At 52.0% G+C, this 22,800-nt stretch overlaps 2 protein-coding genes across 2 annotated transcripts; one reads left to right on the top strand and one right to left on the bottom strand.

Moving 5' to 3' along the window:
• Window positions 1-7,062: 7,062 nt before the first annotated feature.
• On the top strand, window positions 7,063-7,910 carry LOC126913729 (olfactory receptor 14J1-like; the record flags this gene model as incomplete). The annotated part of the gene is made up of 2 exons (XM_050716826.1): window positions 7,063-7,521; window positions 7,893-7,910. Coding segments are annotated over 2 exons (477 nt in total), but the record flags the coding sequence as incomplete, so codon positions are not given.
• A 1,109-nt stretch (window positions 7,911-9,019) lies between these two features.
• On the bottom strand, window positions 9,020-12,246 carry LOC126913728 (olfactory receptor 14J1-like). Its single transcript, XM_050716825.1, has 3 exons — window positions 11,749-12,246; window positions 11,543-11,547; window positions 9,020-9,350 (listed from the first exon to the last, which is right to left on the bottom strand). Exons 1-3 carry the CDS (start codon window positions 12,244-12,246, stop codon window positions 9,020-9,022), a joined length of 834 nt encoding a protein of 277 aa, XP_050572782.1.
• Between the last annotated feature and the right edge of the window lie 10,554 nt (window positions 12,247-22,800).

The following is a 22,800-nucleotide window of genomic DNA, read 5'->3' as shown; positions in this document are numbered from 1 at the left end:
AGCAGGTTACTCAGGAACCTCGCTGGAGCACCCTGGAACCTTCCCAGGGCAACCAAAGAGATCCTTTGAGATTCCAAGCATTTTCCTGTGTCACTTCAGCATCTCCACTGTGGACCCATTGAGGATATCTTTCAGGGAACACAGAGATCCTCCTGCATAACCCAGGCATCGCCTTGGTATACCCAAGCACCTCCCTTGGACACACAAGCATATCCATGGGGAACACAAGCACCTCATTGCAGGAGGCGAGCATCACGCTGTCCATCCAAGCATCTCTCTGGGGAAAAGAAGCATCTCCCAAGGGAACATAAGCATCCTCCTTGAGGAACAAAGCATCCTCTTGGACACCCAAGCAAGTTCCTGGTGCATCCTAAACTGTCCCCTGGGAACTCCAACTTTTTTCTTGACAACACAAATACATCCCCAGGACACACAAGCATCTACCTAGAGCACCCAAACGTCTCCGTGGAGCTCTCTCACATTTCCCTGGGAACACAGTTATATCATCCCTGAGGTGCCAATCTTCTCCCCAGGGAACCCAAGCATCTTCCAGCAGGACTCACGCACCTCCCCACAGCACTCAAGTGTCTTGCTGGAGCACTGAAGAATTTCCACTGTGAACCCATCACCTCCTGATGTACTAAGACATTGCGCAAAGGCATGGAAGCATTACTTTGAAGAACCCAGGCACCTGTATACAGAACCCAAGCACCATCTTGGAAGAACGAAACACCTCCCTGAGGAGCAGTAGAATAAACTTATGGGTGCCCAAGCATCTGCATAGGTCACCCAAGAACATCTTTCAAGCACCCAGGAATGTCCCTCCAACAATGAGGCACCTCTCTGGAGAAAGCATACATCACCCTGGGTCAAGCAATCATCTCCCTGGGTACACAAGCATCTCCCCGGATAAGGAAAGCACCTTCTGGAAGACCCCAAGGAGTTCTCGGGGTATGTAAGCATTTTGCCATGGCACACAAGCACCTGCAGAGGACCCAAGGACCTCTGTGGGACTACGTACCCTTCCTGTGGTTCACAAGCCCCTCTCTGGAGCACCCAAGCATCTCACAGGGACAGACAAGCACCTCCCTAAGGCATGAAACACAATTGAAAACTTGGTGCATTCCAGCACTCCCTGTAGGACACAGACTGCTCTCTGCAGTACTCAAGCATCTCCTGGGGGATCCAAGTGACCACGTGGGAATTGAGCATCTTCCAAGAAACCCCAGATATTCTCAGGGAACACAAGCTTCTTCTCCCCAGGGCATATAAGTATATCCCTGGGGCACAAGCAAAAGCCTCCCTGCAGCACACAGATTTCTTCCCTCATAATAAAAGTTTCTGCCCCTGTCACCCAAGCATCTCCCTGCAGCACAGAAGCACCTGCCTGGAACACCCAAGCACCTCATTGGAGTATCCAAGAGTCTCCCCACCGCACACCTCCATCTGAGTGGAGAACCCAAGCATCTCCCCAGGGCTCCAAAACACCACCTGGGGCACACAAATATCTCACTGGAGATGGGAAGCACCTCCCTTGGCTCCCACGAGCCTCCGTGGGGTGCACAAGTACCTGCCAGGCTCATTCAAGTACGTCCACAAGGCACCCAGGCATCTCCCCAGGGGACACCAGCATTTTAGTGTGGGGACTCATGCATTCCCTCTTAGCACTCAAGCATCTCACTCCAGATGCACTGAAAAATTCTCCCAGACAACTGAAGAGTTGTTTACAAAAGTCAAGAACCTAACAAGAGCGCTGAAGCATCTACCCAGGGCACGAAGGAACATCCTTCAAGCACCCAAACACCTCAGGCATTTCCCCAGAGAATGCAAGCAGCTTTACTGAGGAACAAATGGCCTCACTTGAGGACTCCACTATCAGTCCAGGGCACCCAAGCACCTTTGGGGAAAAGAAGGCACCACCCTGGAGCACCCAAGCAGTTCATTGCAGCACCTGACTGTCTCCCTGAACATACAAGTATCTCCCTGGAGTACTCAATCTTTAAGAAGCAGGCTCCTGCCCTGGAGCACCCAGGCACCTCTGGGGGAACACAAGCACCTCTTTGGGCACCTAGGCATATCCCCAGGAAAATCATGCTCCTCCTGATGTCCTCAGACATCTCCCTACGGCTGCTTAGTTTCTTGCTGACTCAACAAGCATCTCCCTGGAACACCCAAGGTCCACACTGAGAAAGCTAGAATCGCCGTGGGGCCAACAAGCACCTCGATGGATGAGAGAATCAGAGAAGTGTGGAGATGCTTGAGTTCCCTGGGAAATTGCTGCCTGCCTAAGTGAGGTGATTGTAGCATACAGGGAATTGCTAGAGCCTGCAGCAACCAAGCACCTCCAGGGGGCACAAAAGCATCACTCATGGGCACCCCAGCATCTCCATAGGGCATGGATGAACATCCTTGGAGCTCCCAAGCACCTCCCTACAGCCATCAAACACTTCTCAGGAGAAGCCACACATCTTCCTGGGATGGCCAAGGATCTGCCTGGGTCACCCTCAAACCTCCGTGGACTCCCTAAGCCCCTTAGTTGGGTACACCACATGTCTCTGGGGCACTCAGGCATCTCTTTGGAGCAGGCAAGCTTATCCAAAAGGTAGACAAGCATCTCCGTGGAGGAGCCAAGGTTCCTCCTTGGGGGTAACCAGGCATTTCCACAGGGCACCCAATCGTCTTCCCAAGGGAAACAAGCACCTCGCTTGAGGCACCAAGCACCTCTGCACAACAAGCATCTTCCTGGAGAAATAAGTATTTCCCCCAGAAGCATCCCCATCGAGTACCCAGGCACCTTCCTGCAGCACCCAAACATCTCCCCATGGCATCCAAGCACCTCCCTGGAACATGCAAGCAACTTTTTTGAAACATCTAAGAATGTCGCTGGGGGACTTAGACTTCCTCTAAGCTCAGGATCGATGCATCCTGACGAGAAAGAGGTCAAGCAAGGTGTGTAGAAGACCTGTGTTGTGTTCACTTCCCCACATGCTGTTTCTTTCCTTATCAATTGGCACAAATGACCAGGTTTGGTGCCCGTCACTGCCTCCCTTACGTCATCTCTTGGTGCATTGGAAAAGGTCCTTGACCAGATAGACTGGAAGGAGCAGGTCCTCTGCTTCAGCATCCCTTTACACAAAACATCCAGGAGGATTTGGGAGCTTCTTGATAACATCTTGATGGAATGGAAGACTGGGGAGCCCTGCAGGACCTCTTGTTATAAACCAAGATGAGGTGCTCAGGGGTGTAAAAGGCAGGGATGAGAAGGTAGAGTTGAGGCTGCTGAGAGAGGGGACCAAGGCAGAGCGGAGGCCTTGAGGTGAGCAAACTTGGACCTGTTGGTGGACCTGCTTGGAGGAATCCCATGGGATATGGCACTGCAGAGAGGAGTGGTGCAAGGAGCAGTTTAATGCTTGAGGATCTTCTCTTTGAACCCAAGTGCCGTCCACCCAGACACAAATGAAGTCAAGAAAAAGTGGCAGGAGCCTGTCATGGATGAGAAAGGAGCTACTAACCAAAACCAGAGAGAAGAAGGAAGCAGTTAAACCATTGCATCTGGGTGCCTTCCATTATCGTTGATGCTGACAGAGGTTCAGTGATTCTATGTGGGAGATTCCCATTGGAAGTTATCTGCTCGGGGAACGTGAGAGGATCTTGGGCCCTGCTCCTGGCTTTACACAGGGTCCAAGACCAGCTGCTGGAAGAATCCACATTGCATGTGTGTCTGTAGAGGTATATATTTCCCCAGAAAATACCCTAGCATACGAACAGCCCAACATTCATTGACTCTGGTCCAGGCTTTGCTTGCTTTGTACTGTCATTGGGTGTTTCAGAGATGGTTCTCATGGTAATTCTTGCCTGGGTCGGAAATTCCGCTAAACAAGTACCTCCCTTAGTGCCTCTAGAGTCCTGACACTCCTCATGGTGTTACATAATGAGAGTCACCACAGTCAGAGTGAGCCATCTGCACCCAGCCATGAACAGGTGACAAAAACGGAGCTTCAGGGCAGGGGGACCTTGGGAATCTCCAGCCTTCAGCCAACAGAAAGCCCCTGAAGGTGGCAAGGAGACATGGCCAGTGCTGCACGTGGGGCAGAATACCTGCATCCATCAGGGCAGGGCTGGATGTGAGCAGCTGAGAGGGGACCCTGGAGAAAAGGGCCTGGGTGCTACGAGGACACCATAGGAGCCAGTGGGACATGCTGACAGGGAGCAAGGCCAGCTCCTTACGGGGCTGCACTAGGGGCAGCGGGAGCCACCCAGGCTACTTGGGTTATCGTCCCTCTCGACTCAGTGCTGCTGTGGCTACCTCTGGAGCAGTGTGTCCCAGGGTGCGGCTCCTGGTTTTGGAGGAGTGCAGAGGAACTGAAGAATGTGGAAGGGAGGTCTGCCAGGAAGGGCTTCAGTGTTTGAAGCTCCCCATCTGTGTGGGGAGGCTGAGGGACCGGGGCTTCTTTGGGCCTGTGGCATGGAGGCAGTAGAGGAGTAGGCTGAAACTGGTCTCAGAGCAGGTGGAGCTTTTCTTTCTAGTGGGAAAGAGTATAAGAAACACCAAGTGTATCAAGTGCGGCCTGGGGCATTGAGATTGGGTCTGAGGAGAAATCTTTTTGAAGAGCAGAGCTGTGGTGCAACAGCTCCCCCAGAAGAATTCTGGATAACCCCTTGGCTTTGTATTTTGTGGAATTCTCAGGGCAGATGGAGAGACATCAGTCAAGGCAGGAAGGTGCTCAGGCGAGGGCAAGGTGAAAAGCAGGGTGGATGACAGGGGCCAGCAAAGAAGGAAACAGGTGCGCACAGGCATGGGATACCATAGAAGACCCTGTGGTGGTTATGGTCAGGGATATTTTGCAAGGTTGAAAGCCTTCAACAGAGCCAACAGCTTTGTCTGCTGGGCTCTGGCTTTAGTCTCTCTCACGGATGCCTATGAGGAGACACCTTCTTCTTAAAGCATTACAGTCTCATTGCCTCCTCATCCCCCTTGGGGAGCCTAGGAGATGTCCCCCTGTAGCCTTGTACTTGGCATTGCCCATCCCCACACTGAACTGACCCAAGAAGAGCCCTAAACCCCGCCGGAGGGACAGGATCTCCCTTCCCAGAAGCTGAGGTCAGGGCCCGACTGTTGGACTTCATGGCACACATCAAGGTTTCCTCAGCATCAGGGCCACCTTTCCTTGGCCTTGGTCTCCCCATCATCACCGCCTGCACTTTTCTGCTCAAAGAAGGCCATGGGGAGGCTTTGTCAGTAATGTCCCTCAGTGGGACTCATTAACGCTGTGAGAGGCTTTGGTGTTTGCATCTGCGTTCTCTACTTGAGAAAGGTCTTCCATTTCCTCTGAGTGCCTGAGGCTCCTGGGCTCTGCCCCAGCCCACCGGGGGGGTCAGTAAAAAGCCTTGGGCTGGGCCTGTGCTGCTGAGCTGGGACGGCTCGTGGGATGGAGGGAGGGAGCTCCTGGCAAGCGGGCAGCACTGCAGAGAGACAGCTCTGCCCAGGAGCAGCTCCTCTGCCAGGCGCAGCAGGGCTGGGGGCACTGCCTGCAGCTGGCATGGGGAGAGGAGAGAAGGGGGAGAGAGGTTCAGGGCAGCCTGGGGGGGGAAGGCAGAGGAGAGCTGGCAGAGGGAGAAATCCTCACAGCCACCTCCCCACGGTAAGTGTGTGGGTGCAGGGCAATGCCGCTGCGCACCCTGCCAGGCTCTCCTGGAGCTGGCACAGCCCTCAGCCGATGGGAGCTGTCAGGAGGACGCTCGGTGTTGGAGCTGAAGGGCACGCAGGGCTTGTGTGCTGCAGGGTCAGCGTGCAGGGCCCGAGGGCTCCCTTCTCTTGGGGCCGGCTGCAGGCTGTGCAGCCGGGGGTGCAGGCAGGGGTGCCCAGGGCTGTGGTGCAGAGCAGGGTCCCTGCTGTGCCCCAGGGGCTGTGTGCCGGGGCAGGGCCTCTGCCGCCTGCCAGGCTCTGCACTCATCCTGCCCGGGGAGCTGCCGGGGGCTGCGGGGAGAAGCTGCGGGTGGAAGGAGCCCCCCCGGCACGGCAGGGCAGGGCAGGGCAGGGCAGGGCAGGGCAGGGCAGGGCAGGGTCCTGCTGCTGCCCAGAGCCTGCTGCTGGCTGCTCACAGCCCCACACCTCCCCAGGGCACTGCACAGCAGAACTGCAAGGCAAGACCTACCAGAAGGCAGTGCACCTTCTACAATCTCTGCTTCCATTTTCCTGCCTGTGTTGTGAGTCAGAGGGATGGTAATGGAGCTGTAGTATCTGTATTAGAAACTAAGGCTCCTTGAGCATTGCTGTAGATATGAGGCACCTCGCACACCTCAATGTACAGACAGTACCAACATTACCTTTGTTGTTTCTTGAGGAATTATTTGACCTTCTCCTCATGACCTGCAAACGGGGAGATGTCCCTGGCCAGCAGACTTCTCAGATCACTCCGGGTTCCCTTCTACCTGTTGCTGCAGACCAGGACTGACTGCCGCAGAGCCCACAGCAGAGCCCCCTGCTTGTTGTGGCACCCTCAGAGCACCAACCAGACATAAGACAAGGAACGGCAGAAAGATCTGCCTGAACTGAATGAGGCAGTGTTTTGCTTTGTGGGGTGTTTGTTGAGATATGTAGTGGATTTTAGTCAAAGAAGTCCTTAAATTTTGCACTGTCATTTCTTCCTTTTGTCAGGCTCCCTTGCCCAGAGGCAGGAAATGTGTAATGGCAGCTCCATCACAGAGTTCCTCTTCCTGGCATTTGCAGGCACGCGAGAGCTGCAGCTCTTACAGTTCTGGCTCTTCCTGGGCATCTACCTGGCTGCCCTCCTGGGTAATGGCCTCATCATCACAGCCGTAGCCTGCGACCACCGCCTCCACACCCCCATGTACTTTTTCCTCCTCAACCTTGCGCTCCTCGACCTGGGTGGCATCTCCACCTCTGTTCCCAAAGCCATGGCCAATGACCTCTGGAACATGAGGACCATTTCCTATGCAGGATGTGCTGCACAGGTCTTTCTGCTACTCTTTTTCTTTCTAGCAGAGTTTTCTCTTCTCACCATCATGGCCTATGACCGCTACGTTGCCATCTGCCAGCCCCTGCACTACGGGACCCTCCTGGGCAGCAGAGCCTGTGCCACCATGGCAGCAGCTGCCTGGGGCAGTGGCTTTCTCAACGCTTTGCTGCACACTGCCAATACATTTTCAATACCTCTCGACCGAAGCAATGCCCAGGATCTCTTCTGTGAAATCCCCCAGATCCTCAAGCTCTCCTGCTCAGACTCCTACCTAAGGGAAGCTGGGATGATTGTGCTTACTGCTTTTCTAATGCTGGGGTGTTTTGTTTTCATTGCTCTGTCCTATGTGCAGATCTTCAGGGCTGTGTTGAGGATCCCCTCGCTGCAAGGACGGCACAAAGCCTTTTCTACGTGCCTCCCTCACCTGGTCATTGTCTCACTGTTTGTCGGCACAGTCATGTTTGCTCACCTGAAGCCCCCCTCAATCTCTTCCCCTTCTCTGGACCTGGCGCTGGCAGTTCTGTACTCAGTGGTGCCTCCAGCAGTGAACCCCCTCATCTACAGCATGAGGAACCAGGACCTCAAGGATGTAATGTGGAAACTGATGACTAGGTGTATTTCATAAGCCATAAGCTGACTGCATTTTTCTGAAAATCTCTCGTAATGTTACTCATGATAAGCCAAGCCTGTTTTATATTCTTGTCTTGTGGTATTTTTTTCCCAGTTTTATTAGAATTGTTGTTCACCATTAGACCTCATTATTCATTGTGCCTGTGTATTTAAAACAATTTAAACCAATTATAATGACTCTCACTCGCCGAGGTGATTGGCTCCGGTGCAGACACCCTTCTGCATAGGAGCGGGGGATGGCAGTGTGCAGGGGCTTCCCTTCAGGAGCGCCCCCCTCTGTAGGACGAAGGCAGCCCCTAGGGAGCACGAGCGACCAGGAGTGCTGCGAACAGAGCAGGCAAACAGGGCGTGGGGCATCGGTCAGGGTACGGCACGGCAGTCTGCGTGGCAGTTCATGCAGGCAGGGTGCTGCAGCGAGCTCCCGTGACAGACCAGTCCTGGCAAACGGTCAGCAGAAGGCCACCTCCACACTTGCCAAAAAGGAGGTGGGGACCCAAACTGAGCTTCCAAAAAAGTACGCAGCTGTCCAGGTGTCAGGCTGCAGGGAATGCCAAAGCTTCACACCACCGTTGGGCAGCTGCAGAGACAGCAGTTGCGTGAGACGTGAGCAGGTGGAAGACCTGCTCTGCATGGTAGCTGAGCTATGAAAAGAGGTTGAAAAACTTATGAACATCTAGGATTCAGAGAGGGAGATAGACTGTTGATGCCTAACTCTGGCCTCTGCGGAAACAAGAACAGGCACCAGGAATTCCCCAACACAAAGAGAATGCAGTATCCATCCCTCAGCAGACACAAGGCAGAAGCTACAAGGATATGAATGAGTGGAAACAAGTCCAGGCTCGAGGTGGCAGGCAAAATCCTGCCACAAAAGGTAGACCTGAGCAACAAGTATAAGGCCCTGGAGGCTGAAAGCAGTCGATGGATGGAGAAGGTGACAATCCCTCTTCCACCAGAGATATTGCTAGGGTTGGAAAGGCCAACCCCCTGTATAGTGACCACAGGCAGGAGGAAGAAAAGGCAGGTTTTAGTTGGGGGTGATTCCACAATCGGGGGAACAGAGGGTCCAATACAGAGAGGGGACCCTCCTCTAAGGGAAGTCTGCTGCCTTCCTGGGGCCCAGGTTAAGGACATCACAAGGAGACTTCCCAGCTTGGTTCAACCCTCAGACTATTACCGATTGTGGAATCTATTACCGATTATATCTAATTTAAAAGTACCCTCCTTCAGGTTTAAAACACTACCCCTTGTCTCATTATGATAGTCCCTGAGAAAAGGTCCCTCCCCAGCTTTTCCGTAGGCCCCCTTTAGGTACTGAAAGGCTGCTTTATGGTCTCTCCAGGCTGAAAAGAAACAGCTTTCATTGAAAAGGTGCCCCAGTCATCATCTTTTTGGCCTCTTCTAGACTCGTTCTAATACTTCCACTTAGCCTTGCTGAACCTCATGAGTTTTGCACAAGCCCCCCTCTCAAGCCTGTCCAGGTCCCTGTGGATGGTATCCCTTCCCTGCCACATGTCAGCTGCACCACCCAGCTTGGTGTCATCAACAAACTCACTGAGACTGCACTCAATCACACTGTCCATGTCCCCGACAGATGTTGTACCACCAATGCTGTAAGCACATTGTAGAAGACCACCACATTTGTCAGGCACGATCTGCCTTAGTGAAGCCGTGTTGGCTGTCACCACCAGCCCAGAAAGGCAGGGTAGCGTGACATAGCAGAGAAGGGCATTCACAATGAACCTGTGCAAGAAGGGTGGCAGAAATCTCACAGGAACGCTGGGGGTTGTTTCTAGAGACCCATCCAGAGTAATGTCAGGGCTCTGTGAGGTGCCCACATCTGAGCCGGCTTCGTGCACTGCTCATACACACAGGGCTGCTCAGAGACGCGAGTCCCTGCCTTGCACACACACTGACAGTGCACTGCAGCACTTGCAGGGTCCCTCCGGCTCCTGCAGTTGGTAACTGCTCCTGCAGTTGGTACCACTGCTGTTGGTAATAGAAGATGAAATAATACAATATTGCTTAATGTGTTACATTTGCGATGTACTGTTCCGGGGCTGCGCTTGGAAGATACAAAATATATGTGCAAGGATAGCATGAGAGAATGCACCGATTCATGATGAGGAGTAAGGAGGACTAAAAGAATGCCAAAATTGCAAGACATCTAGATAACTGAGGCCTCTCGGACCCCGAGAACTGGATCGAACCAACCTTGTGTTTGGACTGAGACCAAGGGCTCAGAGAGCATGCGTAAGAAGAAAAGGTTGAAAAGTTCAACTCTGATGAAGACATCTTACTTCATCCCGACGACCACCCGGACGACCACCAGAGAGTGATACGCAAGCGTAGAAGGACTGAGAAGATAATTAGCATACGAAGCGGGGCTAGGCGGAGCTAGGAAATGAATATGCATAGATGTGTTGTGAAACTTAATGCATATGTAATATTTTAGGAGATAAAAGAGAACTGAGTGAACAAATCGGACAAAGTTAGATTTGGGCAGGCATGCCCCTAACTTCTGGTGCCTAATAAAGCACCTTCATATAATCACTTTGTGGATTATGTGTTTTCATGTACGCTAACACTGCCAGAGGCTGGGAGGCACCTCAGCCCTGTGGTGGGTGCATCGCCATGCTCTGCCCTCTTCTGGGATGCCCCAAGGCATGAGGACTGGGCACATGGACCTTGGAGTTTCAAGGAAGCACATCGCAGAGCTGCATTCAGGTCTTGCACTTTGAACTAGACGGTCTCTGAAGGCGCCTTCCAGCTGAACTATTCTGTGTTATTCAGGCAGAAGCCCCGTGGCTGTTATGCTACAATGAAGGGACCTGAAGACGCTGTCTGCCCCACTGACCTTCATGACACCCCTAGGGATATCTGATGGCCTTTGTGCTCACTCATTTCCCTCTCTCCACATACATACGAATTGCCTGCTGGCAGCAGTAGCAGCAAAGGATTTCTGTTCCCGTGTCTCCCCTGCACACACACAGGCCCCTGCTCTTCTTCTAAGCCACCCCATCTCCCAGGGAGCCTCTCCCAGGTGAGCACGTCTGTGCTGGCCTGGCCAGCCACTGCTGCAGCCCTTGGCCATGATCCCCACAGCTCCAGCTGGCAGTGCTGCTCTGCAGAGCGAGGGGGCTGTGGTGCCCAGGGCACGGGGGCACTTTGCAGGGCCGTGCTGGTCAGGCTGGGGGGCAGAGCCAGCTGGTGGGGGCCCTGCCACTGACCACCTCCCACAGCTCTTCTGTGGCCATGGGGTGCTCAGAGGTGCCCAGCCTGGCAGAGTGAGGAGCCTCTTTGCACGCTCTTCCTTGGGCACGTTCGGATCTGACAGCAACTCCAGAAGATGCCGTGAGCCTTCAGGCACGGCCCTTTTAGGAGAGAAATGATTCTCTGTAGGCCAGGTGTGTCACTGCAGTGCCCACTGCCTGTCCCTGCCTGCGGTCATTTTCAGCACGGCCACACAGCAGCACTGGCAGCAAGCTGCAGGAGCAGCCAGGCCTTACACCACCAGCAGGGCTCAGAAGGAGAGGGTGGCAGTGGCAAGGGAGCAGCTCTGCATGGACCCAGTGCTGGTGCTCCCTGGCCGTGCTGCTGGGCCCGACTCTTTTCCCCTCCTCCTCTGCATATAGGCACTGTCCCTGCAGATACAGAAATGGCCTCACAAAAAGGATGTCCGACAAACAAGTCCATGCAAGTTTTGTTTTATTTTCACAAAGACTCCTTTTAGAGTAACATCTGGGCTATTCTAGACAGGTAGACACTGAACTGGGAGTGTGATGAATAATGACATTTTAATGGGCAACATTATGAGAATCAAAAAAACTATATATTGAAAGGAAAAACAAACAAAACAAAACAAAAAAACAAACAAAAAAAAACCACCACCAAAAATAAATAAAAAAAAATCCCAACAATAATTGAAAACTTACCAAAACTAAGGAAAGCAAAATCAAGAATTAAGACAACTACAATACCAACAGAAGACAGGTAGTCCTGTAATAAGTTACATTACAAGCCATTTTTGTGGCTTGTAACAAGATAAGTAGCTTGTTCTTTTTGAAACACTAGTTATCAATATCCTGAGGGCATGCTTTAGCTCCTGGTTCCTCAGGCTGTAGATGAGGGGGTTCAATGCTGGAGGCACCACCGCGTACACAACTGCCACTGCCAGATCCAGAGACGGAGAAGAGATGGAGGGGGGCTTCAGGTGGTCAAACATGGCAGTGCCGAGGAACAGAGAGACCACAGCGATGTGAGGGAGGCACGTGGCAAAGGCTTTGTGCTGTCCCTGCTGCGAGGGAATCCTCAGCACGGCCCTGAAGATCTGCACGTAAGACAGAACAATGAAAACAAAACACACCCAAAAAAAAAAAGCACTAACAACAAGAACTCGAACTTCCCTTAGGTAGGAGTCTGAGCAGGAGAGCTTGAGGATCTGGGGGATTTCACAGAAGAGCTGGTCTAGGGCATTGCCCTGGCAGAGAGGCAGTGAAAATGTATTGGCCGTGTGCAGGACAGCATTGAGAAAGCCACTGCCCCAGGCAGCTGCTGCCATGGTGGCACAGGCTCTGCTGCCCAGGAGGGTCCCATAGTGCAGGGGCTGGCAGATGGCGACGTAGCGGTCATAGGCCATAACAGTGAGAAGATAAAACTCAGCTCCAATGAAGAAGAGAAAGAGAAAGACCTGTGCAGCACATCCTACATAGGAAATGACCCTGGTGTCCCAGAGGGAATTGGTCAAGGCTTTGGGGACAGAGGTGGAGATGCTGCCCAGGTCAAGGAGGGCGAGGTTGAGGAGGAAGAAGTACATGGGGGTGTGGAGGCGGTGGTCGCAGGCTACGGCTGTGATGATGAGGCCGTTGCCCAGGAGGGCAGCCAGGTAGATGCCCAGGAAGAGCCCGAAGTGCAGGAGCTGCAGCTCCCGCGTGTCTGCAAATGCCCAGGAGGAGGAACTCGGTGATGGAGCTGCTGTCCTTGGACATTTGGTGCCACTGGGCACAAGAGCCTGTTCAAGGAGGAAAAGGCAATGAGAACTTCCAGCAGACTTCTCTAAGATAAAAACTACTCCATTCCTCATCTAACTCACCAAAATACTTGCCCTCTCTCAGGAAGGGCTTTGGCAGGTCCCTTTCAGAAGCTCTGGTCGGTGTTGGCAGAAGGAGACACAGGAAGCTGGGGACTCTGCCAATGGCACAGAAGGCGTCAGTGCCGCTCTACAGCAACAGGCAAATAGAAACAAGGGTTGATCTCAGATTAAATCCACCTGTGATACCCAAGGTCTCTTTAGCATTTGCCATCCCAATTCAACCAACTGCAGAGCAGGACCATGGGGATTTTGTATTTTTTTCTTTTGCTCCTTTTTCCCCACCATAAACAGAGGAGGCTTTTTTTTTTTTTTTTTTTTTTTTTTTTTTTTTTTTTTAGGCAGAAATCCTTGGCAGTTCTGCTGACCTTCAAAAGAAAGGTGTTGAGAGGCCAAGGGACTGACCCTCAGAACAGTTTCAAAATGCAGATCAACAGACTCCTCACCCTCTCTCATTTTACCCAAGAAGGAACTCACCTCTCTTCTCTTAGGTAAGGACACAGGGGGATCGTTGCAGATGCATACATACAGCAGTTTATCTGAGACGTCCCTGGGACTCCTAGATCCTATGGAGATCATAGAATAATAGAATCATAGAATGGTTTGGGTTGGAAGGGACGTTAAAGATCATCTAATTCCAACCCCCTGCCATGGGCAAAGACACCTTCCACTAGACCAGGTTCCCCAAGGCCTCATCCAACATGGCCCTGAAACAATCGGGGAAGGGACAACCACAACTTCTCTGGACAACCTATCCCAGTTCCTCACCACCCTCATAGGAGAGAATTTCTTCCTTATATCTAATCTGATGCCATGGGAGAGCTGTGTCATTCGGGAGGAAGGCTGCAGCCCAGCAGGAACCCCAGGAAATGGCTCAAATGCCCTAGAGAATGAGTGCCCTGAAGGGAGGGTCAGCTCCTTTAAACCCCCCACACTGTTGTTCCCAGAGACCCAACATTTAGAAGGGGACATGGATGTTGTTCCTCCACGGCATATCTGCATGACAGGGCCTGGAGCACTGGCTTTTGAGCTGCAGGTGAATCCTCACACAAGGAGACCAATGGCAAGGACAGGAACAACAAGAACCAGAGGGGACATTGGCCAGGTAATGGGCAGGAAGGGCAGACACAGCTGGACACTCAAGTGTTTCTCCTGCTGGAGGGGATTCAGGGAGAAGGGCTCTGCTGTGAGGGAGGGGAGACTGAGGAATGTTCCAGGGAAGGCGCCTGCACTGCAGGGGCTGGCAGGGAGGTGCCAATTTCCCCCTCCCAGCCTTTGCTCTCAGCACTTTCCTCTCATCCCCTTCTCCTGTCTCTGCTGCCTGCAGCTGCCCCTACTGGGAGCTGTTTCTCTGCCCTGACCTCTTCTCCCTGTCCATGCTCACACAGCCCATCCCACACGCTGTGTGCTCAGCTGTGCCCTGCAGACACCTCCTAGGATAGGGAAAGGTCTGGGGACGTTGTTCTGTTTGCAGGTCCTAACAAGCAGCTTGGAAATGCCCTGAGGACAGCACAAAGCTGGTGTTGGTGCCATTGGTAAGCAGAGATGAGCAAACGGACTTTCAGAGGCTCCTCAACAATCTCTGTATCTCAGTGTAATGCTCTAGGAGCCTCAGTCTCCCAGACACGTCTCCCCATGCCATTACCACACAAAACTCCTCCTCATCGCAGCTGGAAAATGAAGGCAGAGACTCCTCAAGGGCCTTCCCTTCAAGGCAGCCTGTGCCTTGACCTTCCTATGGAAAAGTCCCCTGTGCAATGCCCTGGGGAGGCGTGGGGCTGTGAGCAGCCAGCAGCAGGCTCTGGGCAGCAGCAGGACCCTGCCCTGCCCTGCCCTGCCCTGCCCTGCCCTGCCGTGCCAGGGGGGCTCCTTCCACCCGCAGCTTCCCCCTGCAGCCCCTGGGCAGCTCCCCGGGCAGGATGAGTGCTGAGCCTGGCAGGCGGCAGAGGCCTTGCCCCGGCACAGCCCCTGGGGCACAGCAGGGACCCTGCTCTGCACCACAGCCCTGGGCACCCCTGCCTGCACCCCCGGCTGCACAGCCTGCAGCCGGCCCCAAGAGAAGGGAGCCCTCGGGCCCTGCACGCTGACCCTGCAGCACACAAGCCCTGCCCCGGAGCACGTCCTCCTCCTCTGCACCAAACAAGCTGTGACAGTCCTTCCTGCAGGTCCCACACTCTGTGGCATGTGCTCCATTGAGGAGGTCCCTCCAGGAAACACAGCTCTATTGCCCTGCACGCAGAGACTTACTTTGTCAAGGTCTGTGAAGCTTTCTGCCACTATCTGCTCTCCTTTGTACACCTACTCCAGGCTGCCTTATACTTCCCTTTGTTTCTCTCCCTCTGCAGTGCTGCCTACTTGCCAGGAGCTCTCTCCCTCCCTCCCAGGAGCCCAGCCCCACTCAGCAGCACAATCCCAGTGCCAGGCATCACTTTCTCTACCCTCCCCTCTCTACCCTGAATTCCCTTCAGACATCCCTGCAGCTCCCCAGAAACCTCCTGGGAAAGAGACTGAAGTCATCACTGACGTTGTCTCTGCCCATTCAGCAGGGACATTTCTGTCCAGCAATGTCATTTCTTCTCGCAGAAGCTGACCTAGGCATGGGAACCATCATTGTTCGTCCCATCATTAGGCAGGAGACCCAGACAGGGCCTAGGAGGGATCTCCTTTACCACTAGGTAGGGAAGGGATAAATCTGAGTCAATTGAGGCAATTCTCCATCAAGAGTAGATTAACATCCATCGTCTATCTGGACTTCTGTAAGGTCTTTGACATGGTTCCACATGATATCCTGATCTGTAAAGCGGCTGCATGGCCACAGCCTGAGAGTTGCTGTCACTGGCTGTATGTCCAGGGTGGAGGCCTAGTGGCATCCCTCAGGGGTCCATTTTGGACCAAACCTTTGGACCAACCCTTAATATCTTTATAAATGAAAGACTCTGGGATCAAGTGCACCCTCAGCAGGTCTGCAGATGGCACTAAGCTGAGCAGTGCAGTTGATATGACAGAAGAAAGGGACCTGAACAAGCTTGTGAAGTGTCCCCACAAGAACCTAATAATTTTTCAAGAAGTCCAAGTGTAAGTTGTTGCACCTGGGTCAGGGCAATCCCAGACATGAGGACAGACTGAGTGAAGAACTCATTGAGAGCAGCCCTTCAGAGAAGGACCTGGAGGTTCTGGTGGACGTAAAGCTCAACATGAGCCAGCAGTGTGCACCTGCAGCCCAGAAGGCCAAGTATGTCCTACGATGCATCAAACAGAGGAATGGCCTCTGGGTCGAAGGAGGTGAATGCCCCCTATATGCTACCCTTATGAGGTCCTACATGGAGTGCTGCATCTGGGTGTGGGGCCCCCATCACAAGAAAGATGTGGACCTGTTAGAGTGGGTCCAGAGGTGGGCCACGAGGAAGTTCAGAGGACTGGAGCACCGCTCTTATGAAGAAAGGATGAGAGAGCTGGGGATGTTCCGCCTGGTGAAGAGAAGGCTTGGGGGAGACCTCATTACAGCCTTTCAGTACTTATAAAGAGTTCATCTGAAAGATGGCAAGAGACTTTGTACAAGGACAGATGGTGATAGGATAAGGGGGAATGACATTAAGCTAGTGGAGGGGAGATTTAGATTAGATGTTAGGAGGAAATTCTTCATTCAGAGGGTGGTGAGGCTCTGGAACAGGTTGCCCAGAGAGGTTGTGGATGCCTCATCCCTGGAGGTGTTCAACACCAGGTTAGATGAGGCCCTGAGCAACCTGTTACAGTGGGTGGCGTCCCTGCCTGTGGCGACTGAATGCATGGACTCTTTTTGTGAGCAAGTAAGTGTCTTTATTGCAGTTTGGCTATGCTCCTTTTATACACTTTCCTTCCAGAGGTTTTCCTTCCAAAAAACCCTCCGGTCCTCCTTTACAGTCCTTTGATCCTTGTATTTCTCAGGCTGCTAGGTACCTTATTGCAACCTCCTTTCCCGTTCGAGGTTTTGGTCAACACTTGGTTACTTTCCTCTTTCCTGGGCCTCGTAACAGTCTTTGTAGTTATCTTCTCTTGTTATTTATGTATGCCTCAGGCTCCATGGTGTCTCTCATCCTCCACATTTCTCTTGTCTTCCAGAACTCCCTTCCTGGATTCTCACAAGTCTTATCCACATTCCTAATTAAACCTACTTTTTCTACATTTCCCACAATTTATCCATATACATTGCTAATTAAGTCTACATTTTCTATATGATTACATATCCCACACCTGCCTATGGCAGGGGTGATGGAACGATATGATCTTGAAGGTCTCTTCCAACCTAGGCTATTCTATGATTCTATGATTTCTCTTTGTAGGACTCCTGAAATGACCCCCAGTTTTCCCGTGAGATTTCTGTCACCCCCCTTGCACAGGTTCACTGCTCTGTGTTGCAACCCTGCCTTTCTGGATTGCTGGTGACAGCCAACTGGTGGCTGTTGGTGATAGATTCACTAAGGGCAGATTGTGCCTGACAAATCTGGTGGCCTTCTGTGATGGGGTTACTGGTGGACAGGGTAAGAGCAACTCACATCATATACCTTGATTTGTGCAAAGCATTTGACAGTGTCCCACATCACATCCTTATCTCTCAATTGGAGAGACATGGATGTGATGGATGGACCACTTGGCTAGTAAAGAATTGGTTCTATGGTCACACTCAGAGAGCTGTGGTCAGCAGCTCAATGTCTCAGTGGAGATCATTAATGAGTGGTCTTCCTCAGGGGACATTATTGGGTCTGGCACTATTTTAACATCTTTGTCGGTGACATGGACAGTGAGGTTAAGTGCACCTGAGCAAGTTTGCCAATGACACCAAGCTGCGTGGTACAGTCAACATGTGGGAGGGAAGGGATAATATGCAGAGGGACCTAGGCAGGCTTGAGAGGTACGACTGTGAGAATCTCATGAGGATTAACGAGGCCAAGTGCAAGGTCCTGCACTGGGTTGGGGGCAATCTCAAGCACAAATGCAGGCTGGGTGGAGAATGGATAGAGAACAACTCTGAGGAGAAGGACCTGGGGTGTTGGTGGATGAGAAACTCAACCTGTGCTGCCAATCTGAGTTTGCAGCCCAGAAAGCCAACCATATTCTGGGCTGCACTGAAGGAAGTTTGTCCAGCAGGTCAAGGGAGGTGATTCTCCCCCCAAACTCTGCTCTTGTGAGACCCCACATGGAGTTCTGCATTCAGTTCTGGGGCCCCAAGCTCAAGAAGGACATAGAAGTACTAGAACGAGTCTAGAAGAGGCTAAAAAGATGATAGAAAGGCCGGGGCACCTTTTCGATGAAGACAGGCTGAGAAAGCTGGTTCTTTTCAGCCTGGAGAAACCCTATAGCAGACTTCCAGTACCTAAAGGGGACCTTTAGGTAATGTTTTAAACCTAAAGGAGGGTACTTTTAAATTAGATATAAGGAAGAAATTCTTTCCTTTGAGGGTGGTGGGTCACTGGAACAGTGTGCCCAGAGAAGTTGTGGCTGACCCATCCCTTGCCCCTTCGTGGCCAGAAGCCTCCCGTGACAAACCAAGATGGAGACCCCAGCTGCAAAGTTGCTGTTTAACCTCATCTTTTCTGCATGGGGCCTCCTCCGTACCAAAGAACCCAGTCTCAGCTCCCACTTTGCCACAAGTGTTCTGCATGGGCACTACAGGGCCTAACTCTACCATGTCCTGCCCTGGCTCTGCCATCCTGCTGGGCAGAGGAGAGGGTGGTGACAGCAAAGGGATGCATTTGGGTGGGGAACATGGGGCCTGGCAGAGACAAAGAGTTGAGGGAGAGGTCAGGGTAAAGCAGCAAAGGCAGCATGAGTGGTGGTGTTGGTGGGGGGGCCATGTTTGTGCCAGGAGCCTGAGTGGGTAACAGCTGGCAGGAGGCGAGGGTGATACTGTACGAGCCAGTCAAGAAATTCTCTAAGACTCAATTTGGAGGTTTAGAAAGCATTCATTCTTTTACTGCCGTGCTGGACACACTGAGTATCACTCCACCTAGTGTGCATACAGAACTGTTCAAGCTATAGGGGTTATATACATTCAAAACATACATATTAATCAGATTTCAAAAAAAAAAAAAGATTAACATATTCATACTATTTCCAGTAACTCATTAAAATATGTAAATGACTCTGACACATGCACATTTGTTTCCGCTGTCTTTCAGGGTTCTCTGGTGGTCATTGGTAGTCTTCCTCACTATGTTTGCTAGTTGAACCCAGTTCTTGTCCATGCTCAAATCATCTAAATCTTTCTTCTCTTATTCTTTCATCTTAGACGTGCATACAAAGCTTAGTCGGTTGCACATCCAAGGACATATGCACAACATGAGTTCCTCACCTAATCTTCTTCTGGCACATCCTCCAGGCCTGGGTCACCTTGCCCTCATTCTGAGATACAAGTCTGTAGGCTCTCATAGATAAAGCTGACTAGTGACTAAGGTAACATCAGGGATACAAAGTTTCTAAACTTCCTTCTATCTAACAAAATATAGTAAAGGTTTGACCTATCTGCTAATGAAGCTTTTCAAATTTGACTCCATTGTTCTGTCAAGGAAGAGACCATTTTTCCTTTCAGCTCGCTATTGAGGGGAGGCTGGGAAGCGCCTCCCAAGGCCGCTCCTGCCAGCAGAGAAAAGGCCGGGGATGAGGGGAGGGGAGGGGGCTGGAAGGGCGGTGGTGAGGTCCCTGCCGCTGTGCGGCCTGGTTGCCCCGCAGGAGATGTGCTGGCCGGCAGGCCTTGTGAGGTCACTCAGTATGTCACAGAGCACCCCAAGGCAGCAGGGATTGGAACTGGAGAGGCGGGTGGCAGAGCCCAGCCAGGGGCTGGCTGTGGGTCCCCTCTGCTGCAGCCGCCTGACGGAGCGTGGCAGGAGGAGGGCAGGCAGGGCTCACGGCTGCTGCACTCACGGTTGCCTTGCCACAGGCTGCTGTAGAGCTCGAGGCATGGCCACCACAGCCCCCGCCCCTCGGAAGGCACCGCAGCTGCTGGGACAAAGGCAGGTCTTGATACAGAGCCAAAAGAAAATGAAGTCATTGATGAGTAAGTTGAATAAGACTGGACCCAGTATTGACCCCTGGGGAACACCGGTAGCTACAGGCCTCCAACCAGACTCCACACCACTGAGTACAACCCTCTGAGCTCTGCCATCCAGTCAATTTTCAATCCACCTCACTGTCCACTCATCTAGGCTGTGCTTCCTGAGCTTGTCTATGAGGATGTTATGGGAGATAGTGTCAAAAGCCTTGCTGAAGTCAACGTAGACCACATTCACCGCTCTCCCCTCATCTACCCAGCTAGTCATCTCATCACAGACGGCTATTGGATTGGTTAAGCATGATTTCCCCTTGGGGAATCCATCCTGACTACTCCTGATCAACATATCTTCCACATGCTTGAAGATGACCTCCATGACCAGTTCTATTCTGGTACCTTCCAGAATGTGCAGTTCTGGTATTTCCGATATTAAGCTATGATCTAGGTCACAGGGTCCAAGACACAATCAGGCAGTGTCTTTTCATTCTCACCTGTTATGTCTTTTGCCCACTGACAACAGAGGGACAACAAAACAGGAGTGAACCCTGAAGTACAGCTGAGCTGGGGAAAGAGCTCCTCCACCACACTCCGCACTCGTGGGGGATCCCATCAGGACCCATGCACTTCAGGATGCCCAGTTTCTTTACATGGTTCCTAACCTGAGACGCGTCCATCAAGGGTAGGTCTTCCTTGCAGAGGAACTTGTGAAAATCTAGGATTTGGTGAATAAATCTCATTCCGTCTTCCAAGGAGAAGAGAGCCTCTTTCCCATCTTGCGATGCTCTGCATCAGGGTCAGAACAGCTCCATACACCACAGCAGGCTTGGACCAGACTTCAGGAAGAGCAACCTGGAGGAGAAGAGCCTGGGCACAACCAGGGATGCCATATGAGCTGGCAGTGCTAAAGACGAATATGGTCATGTCCACTTTGGGCTGCACTAGTAGGAGTTTGTTCACGCAGGCAAGGCAATTATCATCTTCCATGACTCCACACTGGTGTGGCCCTAACTGGAAGAATACTTCGTGGTGTGGGGCTCCTTTTCTAAAGGAATTCATAGCAGGTTTCATAAAGGTTTCATAGCAGGTGTGCCAATCCGGGGCTATGGGTCATGGGTGAGGAGGCTGAGACCTGCGCTTCCTAGGCCTGGTGAAGCACAGGCTCAGGGCATTCTTGTAGGAGCTCCTGAGAGCTGGAAATCTGCTTTCAGAGATGATGGCCCATTTTGGGTAGAGGGAAAGAACATGAGAAAGGAAAGCCACCACAGTCTGCTGTTTTGGAGGTCTGGCGTGGTGACGAGGAGAAAGAAATACCACTCCAAGGGCAGTGCTGTGGTGACTCGGAGTCTGGTTCTGCTCATGGCTTTGTGTTTCAAGTGAGAGGCAGTGAGGACAAGGAGTCCCTAGTATAGGTAGGGAGATGCTGTGGTGGGGAAGCAGGTTGGATGTCTCCAGGCTGCAGGGAAAATGGTTCAGGAGTAGGACAACCTGTGTGGGGAGACGGCCAAGGGCACTGACAGGGCTGGAAGGCCCTGACAGAGCAGAGGTCTTTGTCCCCTTAGCTATGGCTGTTGTCTCTGCCACTGGGGCCTACGAGATGACACATTGTGCTCCTGGCACTGGAACCATGTGGCCTCCTTGCAGCCCCGTCCAGTGGTGTTGTACCATTGTCCTTTAGTTGCCATCACGCACCCCATATCCCACTGCCCCTTGAAGAGCAGTGTGAGGGACAGAAGCTCTCTTCCCAGAGGCTGGGTGTCAGGCCTTGGTGTTTGCTTTGATAAAACACATCAAGGTTTCCTCAGTGTCAGGGCCACCTTTACTTTGCCTTTGCCTGTCTGTCGTCACTGCCTCCCATCTTCTTCACTAACAAGTCCATAGGGGAGCTGTGGTGGTAATGGCCCCCAGTGGGAACAATTAACGCTCCCAGAAACTTCAGCGTTTCTTCTGGCCTTCCCTTCTTGAGCAGCCTGTGTAATCTCAGCATCAGAGTTCCATGGACTCAGCACCAAACACACCCTGGGGCTCAGTACAATGCAGAGAGCCCTCCTGTGCCCTCTTTCTTCCCAGCATTTCCTTCAAGGCTTCAGGGCTTGTACATCTAATTTTGGAGATTTCCGGAGGGTAGTTAATGAGGCAGATTTCAATGAGGAGTTGATAATAAGGGAGTCGTCCTTCAAGTTGAATTCTTTATTGATTTATTTCAATTGCCTGACCTCTCCTGTTGCTATTGATCTAGAGGGTCTCCTAAGGAGGCCTGGTCATCTTGGAAAAGCAGTCCCTTGAGGCCAGACACTCTGTGGGCAGCCTTGCTCCTTACCTCCCCAACCCTATCATTTCTCTCAGGAGCCACCTGGGACTTGCAGCACTTCTCCTCCCATCAGACTTCTCCACTCAGGGCTGCAGCTGCATGTTACAGCTCCTTTGCACCAACTCATATCCCTTTTCACCACAGAACTGCCTGCACACAGGCCACAGGCACTGAGAGCAATGGAGAGGGACAGGCTTCCCATCGAGAGCAATGGGAAGGGAGTCTTCAAAAAAATAAAAAATAATTAAAAAAAAACACCTTAAACATGGTCATTTGATCAGGAGAGATGGGAACACCTGCAAGGTGGGGGCGACAGGACTCACATCAGAACAGACACAGGACACAGTAGTGGTAATGCAAGGAGAGGGGAAGATTGATATTTCTCATACAATTCATGCACTTCTTGGTAATTCCCTGTCTGGCATGGTGAGAAAATATTGCCATTTCATAAAAAGAGCTCAAGTGTTTGAAGTGATGAACATGTGCTCTGTTTTATTTGTATTTTTTTTCCTGTGTTGGAATAATTTGTTCACTTTTCCAGGCAGACCGTGTTGGTCTGACCACAAACATCCAGTGCCATGTTCAGAGGCCCCAGTGTACTGGAGGTGTTTGCCTGGGGATGGTAGCTGCCAAGAGGACCTGTGGGAGACCAGAGGCCCTCAAAAGCTGCAGGTGGAGGCTTGACAGTGTCTCAAAGCATCAACACTGGCCATTTTTAAGTATTAGAGTAAAAGAAAACAAAATCACCAAAATTTGTAAAAGCTGAAATGTG

This window comes from Cygnus atratus, unplaced genomic scaffold (assembly GCF_013377495.2).
Source record: "Cygnus atratus isolate AKBS03 ecotype Queensland, Australia unplaced genomic scaffold, CAtr_DNAZoo_HiC_assembly HiC_scaffold_42, whole genome shotgun sequence".
Lineage (NCBI taxonomy): Eukaryota > Metazoa > Chordata > Aves > Anseriformes > Anatidae > Cygnus > Cygnus atratus.
This window is presented reverse-complemented; position numbering and strand designations above follow the sequence as displayed.

What these genes read in the sequence shown, in the direction of transcription:
- LOC126913728 (XM_050716825.1), bottom strand. Translation starts at nt 12,246, where the DNA reads ATGGCCTATGACCGCTACGTCGCCATCTGCCAGCCCCTGCACTATGGG.